The 14471-nt window shown below is 43.1% G+C and overlaps 1 protein-coding gene across 1 annotated transcript in view; it reads left to right on the forward strand.

The window, feature by feature from the left end:
- ARHGAP35 (Rho GTPase activating protein 35) overlaps positions 1-14471 on the forward strand; it is a 132286-nt gene that overhangs the window by 80836 nt on the left and 36979 nt on the right. The window contains 3 exon segments of the mRNA XM_030219979.1: positions 2001-2073; positions 4732-4864; positions 7259-7336. Of these exon segments, the coding sequence (XP_030075839.1) occupies positions 2001-2073; positions 4732-4864; positions 7259-7336 (284 nt within the window).

Genomic DNA, 14471 nt, shown 5'->3' on the forward strand with positions numbered 1-14471 from the left:
AGTACCGCGCCTTTTTTGTGTTCAGCAGAAGAGAGATCTTCACTCGGCGGGGTTGATGCTCTGGCTCAACCCTGGCCCTCGGGCCTCTGTATGTGTCCCTCCTTGGCCCTTGATAGGACGAGTCTACTGCGGATTATGACTACCGAGATCTCGTGATTCTCATAGCTCAGATGGCCAGGCGTCCGTGTATGTGGATCTCCACCTGATGTTGGTGAACGTGCCGGTGCATTTGTCCCTGGTGCCTAACCTGTTGGTTTCAGGGTCCGGTGGCTATGGGGATCCTTACGATTTGGTCTTATGGCCTGGCTGTTGAGAGGGCGCAATTGAGAGACAAGGGGCTACTCTAATAAGGTCATATCCACTCTCTTGCAGGCCCGCAAGCGGTCCACCTCTGCAGCTTATGCGCAGATCTGGCCGCAAATTTGAGGCGTGGGGTGTTTCAAAGGCGATCACAACCACGTGAGCTACAGTCCTCAACTGTGCTGGACTTTTTGCAGGAGGGCTTACAAAAAGGCCTGGCTTACAATTCCCTGCGGGTGCAAGTGACAGCATTATCATGCTATCGAGGGAAGGTCGCTGGCTGGTCCCTTGCTGCTCATCTGGACATTGCCAGATTTCTCAGAGGGTGGCTTAGGCTCCGTCTCCTGTCTGGTTGCCCTTTCCGGCCTGGAACCTGGGGCTAGTGTTGAAGGCTCTTCAGTGTTCACCCTTCGAGCCGCTTCGGCGAGCTTCGGAGAAGGATGTGACTCTTAAGACAGTCTTTTTGGTGGCCATCACATCGGCTAGGCGCGTATCTGAGCTGCAGGCGTTGTCCTGTCGGGACCCTTTTCCTCCTTTCTTCTGCAATTCTCGGAGTCCGGAGTAACGGTACGTACAGTGCCTTCCTTCCTGTCTAAGGTGGTTTCAGCGTTTCACCTGAACCAGCCCATTTTTCTTCCTTCCTTTTCTAGGGAAGAGTTCCTGGACTCCTTTGGGCAGTTACATCTTTTGGATGTCCGCAGGGGCGCTGTTGCAGTATCTACAGATGTCTAATGACTTCTGTCACCTTTTTGTCTTGTTGTCAGGTCCTCGGCGTGGAGATCCAGCGTCTAAGGCCACTATAGCCCATTGGCTCAAGGAAGCCTGTTGCTGCGTATCTGCTTTCAGGTTGGTCTCCACCTGAAGCGTTTAAGGCGCATTCCACGAGAGCCATCTCTTCCTCATGGGCTGAAACGGGTGCATTCTCTCTTCAAGAGATCTGTAGTGCGGCTACTTAGGCTTCTCAGCTCTCTTTTGCCCGGCATTACAGGCTGGATGTTGCAGCGAAGCAGGATGCTGTTTTTGGAGCTCAAGTATTGGCTCGTGGTGTGGCCTGTTCCCACCCTAAGTAGGGATTGCTTTTGTACATCCCATCAGTTAATGGATTCATCTGCTGCTGATGACAATGAAGGGAAAAATAGGTTCTTGCCTTGGTAATTTTCTTTCCTTTAGTCACAGCAGATGAATCCATGATCCCTCCCTGTCTGACTTTGTTTTTTGTTCTGATCTTTCATGCAGATATAAATCTCATTGGGAGAAGTTGGGAAAACGAGTTATCAGAATTTCTACATGATGTGTCTACTACAGGAGGTTGAGATCGTCCCTCCTTTGCTGCTCCTGTTCTGGGGCGTTTGTTCGCTGTGAGAAAGTTTGTGTTACTATACCTTTATGGTTCACTCTGCTTTGGAAATCCCAAATACTGAAGGCAGTTGGGGGCTAGCCGTCCAAGAGGCACTATGGTTTTTCAGTGTTCTCTATCTCCACCTGCTGGTAGGGCGGATACAACCCATCAGTTATGGATTCATCTGCTGTGACTAAAGGAAAGAAAATTACCAAGGTAAGAACCTAATTTTCCCTTCTGCATTATCATACTCGACATTGCACTAGCTTTTGACACCATAGACCATCAACTCCTAATCAACGCGCTATCAGATTTGGGCATTGGGGGTCAAGTCTTATCCCGGTTTCTCTCGTACCTACAGAGTAGAAAATTTCATGTTAAAGTACAGGAATCAGTGTCTAACTGCTTCTCAGTTACAAGTGGTGTACCACAAGGTCAGCCCTATTGGCAGTACTGTTTAACTATTTATGGTATCTCTGGGAAATGTCTTTCAAGACTTGCACATCTCATATAGAATATACACAGACGACGTCCAATTCATTATCCCTATTTCAAACAAGATAGGATTTATCCGTACAACTGAAGAGTATTTTTGACTGAATTATTGATTTGGATGAGACCGGCAAAAGGCTCTAAATATTGCAAAGACAGACGTTTGTAAGACCCCTGACTCATCCCTACCAACAGCGTTCAAATATCAAGGTGAGAAAGTGATCATAAAGCCCTATGTCTATAGCCTTGGAGTTTTCCCTAGACACCAGTTTGACAATGTGAAAAACATATAGACCATGTGATTTCAGCTACGCGTGTTGAGCAAGTTGAAAGATGTGGTCACACCGTATGACTTCAGAATGATTGTACAGAGCCTAATACTGACTAAATTGACTATTGTAACTCGCTATTTCTGGATATACCAGCATCCTGAATTCAAGCTCTAACAGGTCATCCAAAATGCAGCTGAATGATTGATCACTGGAGTACCAAAATCATGGAGCACATCACGCCAACACTAAGAAACTGCACGGAGTTCCTGTACAGTACAGAGTACCAATTTAAGATTCTTGTAATGACGCATCACAGGGGCGTAGCTAGGTGGGGCCACGAGGGCATAGGCCACCATAGATTTAGTACTGGCCCCCTCTACTTTTTGACCCTCCTCCCACTGACCCTCCCCCACCACTTTTGACCTGCCGTCGCAAGGTATCTTTGCTGGCGGGGGTCCCCAACCCTGCCAGCCTTAGTCTTCTTCAGCGCCTGTCTCCGTTAAAGGAACGTGCAGGACGTGCTGGACATCAGGACTCACAGCACAGATCAGCGAACGCCACCGGAGACCGGCATTGAAGAAGACCTAGGCTGGCGGGGGATGGGGACCCCCGCCAGCAAAGGTACCATTGCTGGGAGGGGTCAAAAGTGGCAGGGGGGGGGTCGGCGTCTGGGGGAGACAGGCTACACCCCCCAACACCTTGGGCTTTGGACCCCCCTCCTGCCAAGGTCTGGCTACACCCCCAGACGCATCAACACATATTTGGGGACACGTCCCAGTCTACTTCTGAAATATTATGCCAGCATATAAACTGAAACAAGCGCTAAGATCCAAGAAGTTGCATCAACTATGTCTACCTGCAGCAAAATCAAATAACTACGTACAGACAAAATAATGAGCCTTATCCATTGGCCGTCCCATCCTTGTGGAATGCCCTAACCAGGATACCTGAGAACATGTGAAGACATTTAACAAGACACTTAACAATTCAGCAGTTACTAAAAAAAATCTGTTCATGACAGCCTTCCAACCACATGAGGGCCTAAACTAGTCCATTTCCAGTTTATGCTTCTTTTCAACCAACACCCAGCACCTACCCATTCTGTTTCCTCTCCACATAATTATAACTGTAACCATCGAAGACTATATATGTGACTACCGGTCCTATATAGTGAAGACTATGTATAGACACAGGCAACTAGATGTCCTCCCCATATATTATAACTACCACCCAGCTAAACCAACGTACGTGACTACTGTCTTAGACTATGTATGGACATCTATGTAAAATTATGTATTGATATGTTACCCGCCTTGGATAAAAGCAGGATATAAATGTATTAAATTAACTCCACTTATACAAATTCATCATAAAGAATGGTTCTCTGCACGCATCTTAAGCCTTCCAAAGATGATGTCAGATTTCCACCTTAATCAGTTAATTGTTCTGTCAACCTTTTCCCCTAACCTCATACCCATCCTAGTGAAAGCACACTACATACCTTGGACTGCAATGAGCCTTAGCTTTCTGTCTGGTAACTAGGGATTCCCATATGTGAGAACATAATGTCTTGCTTGTCCTCGGAGAAAGCGAAGTTACTGAACTGTAGCTGATGTTTCTGAGGACAGCAGGACATGGATAGGATAGTATCAAAAACATACACAATTAAATGTGTATATTTTTGATACTGTTTCACGGTAGTTCTATTATTAGGTTTCAATTTACTGTTTTCAAGTTTACCTCATTTATTGTATTTATGTTTATTCTTGGTTATTTTACTATTGTTATGCTTTTAGCAAGTTTTATGTTAAACTGTATGTGCTGTACACTGCCTTGGGTGAATCTCTTCATAAAGACGGTTAATAATCCTAATAAATAAATGGATTATTCTCACATCACCTCCTTCCTCCTCTTGGAGTTGTACTCTATCAGCTTTTTTACTGCACTGCTGTCCGTGTGTTTGTCAGATGGCAAGGCACCCATCCATGTGGGGTAAAGCGTTGCCAAAGGCTTTGAGATTCTACTTGAATGCTGGGCAGTATCTGTACCAGGGCTATGTCGGATGACGTTGCTCATATATGAGAGTAAATGTCCTACTATCCTCAGAAAACATCTGCTACAGGTGAGTATCTTCGCCTTATATGATTACTATTGCCCGTTGTTCTCTATCACACAGCTTTCTCCTGCTGTTCATCTCACTTTTCTATTCTAAGTATTTTGTTCCCTTTTGAGAGAAATTATAATGTGAGAGCAAATGAAAATGAGACAGCTTGTGTATTTGGCCTAGTTTATTCAGCTGTGAGTTTGTGGTCCTTTTTGTTCTTTCAGAGACCAAAGCTCAAACCTCGTCCATCCATCACCAAGAGTAACTATTTTGGCGTGCCTTTGAGCAGTGTAGTAACTCCAGAGAAACCCATTCCCATCTTCATTGAAAAATGTATTGAGTACATCGAAAACACAGGTAAGATTGCCTCCAGCGCTGAATCCTGCTGTTGGCTTAGGTTCTATTTATGTAATTTATTTTAACCTGCTCATTTTGGTACTATTCTTAGCAGGGTAGAATCCAGAATCTCTCTCAAACAAAATGTTAGCATAAAGAAAAAAATTAAATATTGTATCCTTATAAATACGGCAAACTTGACTTAACCTAGAAGTACTACAACAATAATTGTATGACTGAATTGGAACCTTTTGTGATCTTGTTTTTCTTGTATTTCAGTAGAGCAGAAATTCTTGTTAAAGTGAATATAGTTTCCAGTTAGTCCTCAGGAAGCCTATATGAGTTAAAGGATAAAGGAATAGATATATCATAAAGTAAAATTGTTACTTGGAAATGGCTTTTATTCCCTTCATTGAAAGAGTAGAGAGAGAAAAACCTTGGGATATTTTTTGTTTGCATTCTGTAATATAGTGAGATACAAATGCCTAGGAGTGTTCTTTATCTTTGTAGCCAGTATCCTACTTATGGACAAACAAATATATTCAACACTCAATCCTTAACTGCAGGAGTGTACCGGTGTGATCAAACAGTAAATCTATACTAAACATAACAACACACCAGTCAAAATAGCCAATCACACAGTGATTTGTAGGAGAAAACTCCTCAGAACCTATCGGACCTTACATCCTAGGTTTACAACATGCCAAAAAAAATGGCCGTTGATAGTTTCTGTCATCAGGGTTATGCACTTATCTCCATTAATTCTTCTTTTCTTTTTTCTGTGCAAATAAAAATGCCTCAAAATTAACTATTTCTTCACTATAATAATACTGGAAGCGCCAACTGTGAACAACATCAATACGCTCTACTGAAGCAGAGAATGCAGCACTTAGCTTTTATGTCCAACGGCGCCACCGATTCACCATAAAGTGGCTTCCTCAGGGACTTCAGTGCTTGCTTGCTTATTGTTTTTATAAAGCTTTCCAGTTTTATTCTGTTTTTGATGTGGGCAAACAGAATAAAACTGGAAAGCTTTATAAAAACAACTCGGACAAATCCAAAATTTAACATAATACTCCAAGTGAGGCCTCATCAACGACTTGTACAGGGGCATCAACTTTCTTCTGCTGGTTATACCCCTTACACAGCCTAGCACCCTTCTGGGCTCGGCCACTGCTTTGTCGCACCATTATGTCACCTTGAGATCTTCAGACACCATCATCCCAAGGACCCTCTCCAGAGCTGAACTTAACAATCTCTCCCCTCCTATCCGGTACATCTCTTTTGTATTTCTGCACCCCAAGTGCATCACTCTTCACTACTTGGCATTAAATTTTAACTCATTTATTAAATTGTGCTCCAGAAATCTTTTTCAGTTATCAATAGGTTTATTAAAAACCTCAATTAACAAACATTTCCTTCCTGTTTACTGAATAAGCTCAATCCTGTCAGCATGTATTAATTAACTCACTTATACACATTGAGGACTCCTCTTATCACATCACGTTCATTTTACATTATTAACAATAATCTTATCCTAACCAAACAAGTTAAATACATTACTAGATGGTGAGGTCCAAGTTCTGTTACCCCACCCAACCAATTACTCCCCTAAGTTATCAAGTGGGCACAGCTTCAGAAAGTTCCTTCATTCCACAGTTTATGTTTCCACGCTCTTCAGTTCTCAAATCCAGTCAACGCCTTTAAGCTTTTTGAATTTTTTAAGCTGTCATATCCTCACGTACGTTTCAACAAACGTTTAAAACCAAAGGTTCTTTTTCCTGAAAATATCTCTATATTCCTTATTGGTTGGCCGTAGAACATCGAACTTGCACTCCTCAACAACTTATAACCTTTTTGTCTTCAACACGTGATTTTCTATTAATGCAGGAGAGCGTTGTTCAGAACAGCTGAAAAATAGATAGCCATCTCAAGTTGTTTTACTCCACGTTTCCCAATGCTGGCCGCATTTCAAATCCTTTTCTTCAGGAGGAACTATTTTCTTATCTATAAACACCCAACAACACATCTTTAACTTCATCATTAATTTACCTGATATATTTTGTCCATATTTATCAACTTTAGTCATGGAATATATAAATAGCATTTCTGACTACTCACCAGCGGGACTAGCGTCCAGTCCCGGTCCCAGATTACTGATCCTCAGGCTTCATGCCTTCACAGTCTATTACCAAGATTAAATGCACCCATCCTTAATCTAACTCCGCCCATCTCTTAAAGGCAACCCATCCTAGACTCACTCAACCTCCATATTTAGTCCATTCGGGGCCACCGTATTCCAAGAGAAGATGTATCATTGCTCAATCAGCATCAGTATTTTTTTTTAGTCTTAGCTCTGTAACCTGCATTCTTTGTTCTTGTGACCCACTTTTCTTTTCTCCTGCTTCCTCATAGGGTTAAGTACTGAAGGCATCTACCGTGTGAGTGGGAACAAGTCTGAGATGGAGAGTCTGCAGAGACAGTTTGATCAAGGTAATTCCTCTGTCTACTCTTGTACAACAGGGTAGAGAGATCTCTGTGGGAAGTTTTTTCAAATAAACTTGTATCCATCTTTTTCTTCCCCAAGAGTATAACCATAGATCTATATCATAAGACCTATCATTGAGTGACCTCTTTTTTGCTTTCCTCAAAACATACTGCATATGCTTATCTATGAAGTTGAAAAATTGTGCTGTAAAATGTATCGGAAAAATTGAGGCCATCTTATCTATGGATACAACCTCATAGCACTAAGGAAATGAATCCTCCTCCACACCTCTCCCTTCACCAGCCGCAGTTAAGCATCTCAATTCCCACCCACCAACCCACCCCCTGCCTCGTACCTTCCTTTGCAGAAACAGGAAGTTGAGTCAGAGGGGCGGGATGAGTCAGATGGAGTGCTCTTGAGCAGACCTTTGGCAACCTAGGTTTACTGCTGCACTGCCAGTGCTCTATGAAGGAGAGATTTCAAGGTAATAAAACTTAAAACACATTGGGTGGGGAAACCAAGAAAACAAAAAGTGCTAGCTGTGTGAGAAGCTGTGGCGGGGGGGGGGGGGGGGGGGGAGGGGGGAGAGAAAGACATGCTTGGATGTATGTATTTGAAAGGGGGTCAGCAGAGAAAACAAGTAGTGGCACTGTGTGTCTGGCGGGGGGGGGGGGGTGGCAGCAGACTGATACCAGTGTCCTGGGTGTATATAAAGGGTGGCAAGCTGGCTGTGTTCTGAAAAATCAGGACAATCCTGCCTGTGGCATGTGGGAGGGGAGGGGTGTGCAGCAGAGGAGGACATGCTGTCTGTGTGTGTGTAGGGTGAGCAAAAGGAGAGACGTGCTGGGTCTGTTGGCGGGGGGTGCAGCAGAGACTGCATGCTGGATCTATGGTGGTAGCCATGCTGGCGTGAGGAGCAGGGAGAAGGATATTGCTGGCTCTGTGTGAGTGTGAGTTAGGCAGGGAGAAAAACCTGTTGGCGGTGAGGGTCCTTGACTTATACATGGAATCACATCATTTTTGGTCATTTTTAGTCCCAAATTGCCCTCAACTTACAGATGAGATTGATTTATAGACAAGTATATGTGGTAGGTCAAATGAAGCTTGCCTTTGTGTACACTCTCAGATGCAATGTATCTGGATGTTAATCTATTTTGAGGTACTGCAATAAATCCTGAGCTAGTTCAGCTGGGAAAACGTGGACTATGGTCTGATAGTTGCAGCAGTAAAAACACCAGGCTGGTTATATAGTCCATCCATCTGCTGTGTGTGTGAAGGTGGAAGTCTAGAGCTTGTATTTCCCTCCGCATGTTGGCTATGCAGGTGCTGAGGACCATATACAGGTTGGTTGATATTTTGAAGACACTAGCTCCTGCGGTATTTTTAATGGAGACATTGTGTGGTTTTGTTCTTCATAAAACTAAGTCACAAAAGACCGCTGTATGTGTTTTTTTAAAATAATTAAACTTCTCCATCGTACCTCGCAAGCTAAGAGGAGTGTTTATTTTATTTATTAGAATTTATTTTCTGCCTTTCTGAAGACATTCACCCAAGGAGGTGTATAGCAAGTATAATTTGTACTTCCCGCTATTCTCGGATGTGTGAGTAGTTATGTCCATTGACCAACAGGTGGAGATAGAAAATTCAGAACTGAGCTGTCTCATATATACTCAGTCAGCCAGCCCAGTTCTCCAGTACTTTCTTATCTCCAGCAGGTGAATGGACATGTTTTACATCTTGGTTCTGAGATCCTGCTCCTGGTCCAGTTGGTCAGCTGGTCTCCCAGTCAAGCTTAGCGAATAACGGTCTAGTGGGGGTCGTAACTGTTGGTGCCAGATCCCTATCCCTGTTCCCTGTGGAAACCTGTGCTCTTACTTTCCCTCTGCTCTCTAGTGCTTCCTGACACCAACAGCTTTAAAGTTGGGTGGGGAAACAAAAAAAAAGAAGATGCCAGCTAAAGCTAAGAGAGAGGGCTGATGATGGGCTCTTTTCATTGCAGCTGCTCCTGGGACATGGAGCAGGCAGTGCAGGATAGTGCTCGAGTGCAGCCACAGGACAGCCCCCGGTCGTGGAGGCTGAGCTGAGAGATGCCTTTGAGGTGAAAGTGAGGGGGAGGTGCAATTCTGCTTTGGAACCGCGGTTGACGAGCGTTCATGGGCTGAGCTTCCACTTCAGTGGTTTGTAAAAAAAAAAAAAATGGTACCTTGGTTGCTTCTTTGGTGGGCACTGCGGGGGTCAGTGGTTTCCTGCTGGCTTGGTGGCGTAGAAATGTTCTCTATTCTAGGCTTCCCTTTGCTGTGTGCATCTACAGCCCTGAAGAGAGGAGACTGCCGGTCTGTGAAGTTCAGAGTAACTGCTACTGTAAAGAGAGGAGACTATTGTAGTTGTGAAGCCCAGGAGGCGTCTGCCACTCCGCAAAGGAGACAGCCGTAACCGTGAAGCCCAGGAGGTTGCTATGGCAGGCCTTTTTCATCGGAGTTGCAGGCCATTCTGCTTATTATTATTATTACATTTGTACGCCGCGCATTACCCACACAATGCAGGCACAATGCGGCTTACATAGTAATTTGAAATACAAAGTTAATAGAATTTTAATAAAACAGTAGTAAAACCATGTAAAGTTGGGCTTAGTAGTGTATGATAAGTTGAGTGCTGCACTCCATTGGCCTTAGGGGCTAGGCTGCTGCTGGCCTGGGCAGTGGGGCCTCTTCTTTGACTGTCTGAGGCACATGTTTGAGAGGGCCTGTAATGGGGTGGCAGACTCTTTGGTGGCCCCTCCTTCGGGCTGGCATGGGGGAGTGTCTGCCAAGGTCTTTCAGCTCCTTATGGCTCGCCAGGGGGTTCCCGAGTTCCCTCTCTTAGCACTTAGGTGCATGCCAAGGTTCCGCAGTTTTTTTTCATCGCTGACAGGACCAGGGTTTTAGGTCCAGCTATGGCCTTTTCAGCGGGGGCAGGATGTGGAGCTCCTGTTTCTTCTTTTTCCTTTGTTAGGCTGTCCGTAGTGGCACATGGCTCGTCACAGAGGGACAGGGGTCTTGGTCGCCACATTCTGACTGCCCCGGCCTTGCTACTCAGCTGGTGTGGTTGTTGGGTTGGTGTTTCACCTGGTCTTCCTCAGATTCGGGGCCTGCTTTGGTTGGGACTGGTCCTCTTGGTAGATCCCTTCCTTGTTAGTCTTGTGGCCTAGCCGTTGGTAGGGCTTGGTTGGATATGAGTGGTATAGAGCCCTGGCCTTGTGGTTATAGTTCGTACCTTTGAACGATGTTATGGGTTTAGCTCCCACTTTGTTTATTTATTTTATTGTAATTTTTAAATTTACAATTCAAGTGAAATCACTTGTCAGAAATACAGATAAGCATATAATTTAACAGATAAATTTTTCTAGGCATATTGTAACAATCTTCTTTAGACCACAATTATTGTAGGGGGAGTTTCATATTATTCCAGGAGAAAGAAAACTTTAAGTAGAAATTAAACCAGCATATAGCTTTATACACCAATCCAGAAATTCAAATTCAATTAACCCCATTTAGATACTAGGTTGCCAACAATTTCTTAGAATTCACAAATGTTTTAAATGCTCAGGATTGAAGAAGATATATTTAAGCCCCAAATACTTTATCACACATTTACAGGGGTAGTTTCAGGGTAAAAGGAGGCACCTATTTCTAAGACCTCTTTTCTTATGGCTAAAAATGCCCTTCTTCTTTCCTGGGTCTGTCTGGCAACATCTGAGTACATCCATATTTTCGCCCCACAAAACAGGGACTGTGCATTTCTAAAGAATAATCGTTTAAACTGCTTCCAAAATCCTGTTCAAAAATAAAAGAAACAATTAAAGTAGTTCTTTCAGAGTCCTCATTTAAAGAGGACTCTAAGATTTCAGTTAAATTCAAGCTTTGTCCTTTCTTTTCTTTTTGTGACTCCATATCCATTCCTGGTTCACTTTTCTTTTTTTGTGGAAGATAGTAGATTTTATTTATCGGAGGAATAAGTTCTGGGGAATATTTCAAAACCTCTATTAAGTATCTTTTAAATGCGTCTAAGGTGAAAATCCAACAGTTTGTGGAAAATTTAAAAAACGCAATTCAATCTGCGGTTATAATTTTCCAATTGTTCAAGCTTCCTATGAATTGCTGTATTATCTTTTATAATCGCATTAGAAGTTCCTTGGAATTTTTCCACTTCTTTTTAAATTGATCCATTTGATTTTTTAGAGTCAGTTTTTGTGGTATCTATAGATTTAGAAAGATTGTCCACAGTACTCACGAGTGTTGCCATACCATCAGTTGCGTTAGAAATCTTCGTATCTAGTTGTTGGAGAGCTTCCCATATGCTCTCAAGGGTAACAGTCTCAGGTTTTACCAAGGAAACTCTATGGGTTTGAAAACCCAGCAATTTCAGACCTCCGTCGATTCGACTCCATTCCTGACCTCTAACTTGGGATACTACCTCGACCACTTCTGGTTCGGGCGTCCCAACAGGAGAGAGAAGACCTTCGGGCAGAGACGGTACGTGGGGTTGCCGGGGCGAAAGAGTAACATCAAATCCCAATTCTCGTAGTTCTCCCAACAAAGAGACAGCAGGACAGCTCCCGGCTAATAGTTCTGGCATTCACACGGTGAACCATCTCGATTGATGGCTGCGAAGGAGAAGAGGTCCTGACCGATGAGGTCCGGTCTTTACCGCTCCTTTACGCTTTGTATGCGGCATAATGTTAAAGGTATAACTTGTTATTCGCTGTCGTCGTTGTCGTCGAGAGGTTTCATCCATGAACTGGCGTGCCCCCATTTTGAAACGCTCCCTTAGTACCTATCTTATTTATTTATTTATTGCACTTGTATCCCACATTTTCCCACCTATTTGCAGGCTCAATGTGGCTTACAAAACCTGTCATGGCATCGCCATTTCAGGGTACAGAAATACATTTGGTAATACAAAGATAACAGTAATAGTAAGGCTAATATTCTATCTACTCAAGCAATAATAGAAAGACGATCAAAGTGTTGGGGAAGTATTGATGTGTTGTGGTTAGTTATAGGTTTCGTGGTAGGCTTTGGTGAAGAGATAAGTTTTTAGCGAGAAAGTTTGTTATTTCGTTAATTGTTTTCAAGTGGTTTGGAAGAGTATTCCACATCTGCGTGCTCATATAGGAAAAGCTGGATGCATGTGTTAGTTTGTATTTCAATCCCTTGCAGCTGGGGAAATGTAGATTAAGGAAAGTACGGGCGGATCTTTTGGCATTTCTAGGTGGGAGGTCCACGAGGTCCAGCATGTAAGACGGGGCGTCTCCATGAATGATTTTATGAACAATCGTGCAGATTTTGAAGGTGATCCGTTCGTTAAGTGGGAGCCAGTTTAGTTTCTCAAGTAGGGGTTTTGCACTTTCATATTTTGACCTTCCAAATATGGGTCTGGCTGCAGTATTTTGGGCGGTTTGGAGTTTCTTAATAGTCTGTTCTTTGCAGCCAGCGTAAAGGGCATTGCAGTAGTCCAGGTGACGTAGTACCATTGATTGTACTAGGGTTCGAAAATGGCTCTTGGGAAATAAGGTTTTACCTCTTTGAGTTTCCACATGGAGTGGACATTTTCTTGGTTGTAATCTTCACGTGGTTTTCAAGTGTGAGATTTCTATCGATGGTCACTCCAAGAATTTTCAGAGTGTTAGAGACGGGGAGGGAGAGGTTTGGAGTGGTTATGGTGAGGAATTTATTTGTGTTACGTTGTGAGGTAAGTATAAGGCATTGTGTTTTCTCTGCATTTGAGTTTCAACTGAAATGCGTCCGCCCATGAGTGCATAATCTGGAAGCTTTGGTTAATCTCGTTTGAGATTTCTTTTAGATCGTGTTTAAATGGGATGTATATCGTGACACCATCTGCATATATGTATGGGTTGAGATTTAGATTGTCCAGGAGCTTGGCTAGAGGTACCATCATTAGGTTAAGAGGGTTGGCGAGAGGGGGATCCTTGGGGAACTCCCCATTCAGGTGTCCATGGGGCTGATGTCACTGCTGTAGTTGTTACTTGGTATGATCTTGTTGTCAAGAATCCTCTGAACCAATTGAGTACATTACCTCCCACTCCGAAGTATTCTAGGATGTGCAGTAGTATTCCATGGTTGACCATATCGAAGACACTGGACATGTCAAATTGCAGAAGGAGTATGTTGTTGCCAGTTGCAATTATTTGTTTAAATTTATTCATTAAAGTTACTAGTGCTGTTTCGGTACTGTAGTTCGCTCTAAATCCTGATTGAGATTTATGCAGAATTGAGTGATTGTTAAGGTAGTTTGTGAATCTGTTTCGTTACTGCACCTTCCATAAGTTTGGTTATCAATGGGATCGATGCTACAGGGCGATAATTGGTTAGGTCGCTTGTGGATTTCTTTACGTCTTTAGGTAAAGATGTGAGTAGGATGTTTCCTTTGTCTTTTGGGAAGAGACCATTTTGTAGCATGTAATTCATGTATTTCGTGACGTCTGTTTTGAATTGTTGAGGGGCGGATCTTATAAGATAGCTAGGGCAAATGTCTAGTTTGCATTGTGATTTGGCGTAGTTTTTTTTAGCAGCTGGGAGATGTTGTCAATCAATAGTACGTCAAAGTTAGTCCAGAATCGGTCTGCTGGGTATTCCCCGGGTGTTGGGTCTAGGCATTCAAGGAGTTTTGCGTAATCAGTTGTGTTGATGGGTATTGTGAGTCGTAGCTTTATAATTTTTTCTTTGAAGTAATGCGCCAGGTTGTCTGCTGATGGAGTGTCTGTGTTGTTAGAAGTGACCGGGGTGGTATTCATTAATGTATTCACAAGTTGGAAGAGTTTGTGTGTGTCTTTGTAGCCTGGTCCGATTTTGGTTTTATAGTAAGATCTTTTAGTTTGTCTAATGGAGTATTTGTATTTTCTTTGTATTGTTTCCAATCATTGAATGTAGAATCATCTTTTTTTCTTGTTCCAGGCACATTCTAGTCTTCTGACTTTTGTTTTTAATTCTTTGAGTTCTTCATTAAACCATGGTATTGAGTTTTTTTTTTCCTATGTGAGGTTCTGGTTTGAAGTGGTGCTATGTGGTCTAGTGTGCTTCTGCATCTGTTCTCCCCAATCCTGAAGGAATTGGATAGACTCTGTTGGTGCTGTCCATTCTT

Source organism: Microcaecilia unicolor, chromosome 11, assembly GCF_901765095.1.
Source record: "Microcaecilia unicolor chromosome 11, aMicUni1.1, whole genome shotgun sequence".
In the NCBI taxonomy this organism is placed as follows: domain Eukaryota; kingdom Metazoa; phylum Chordata; class Amphibia; order Gymnophiona; family Siphonopidae; genus Microcaecilia; species Microcaecilia unicolor.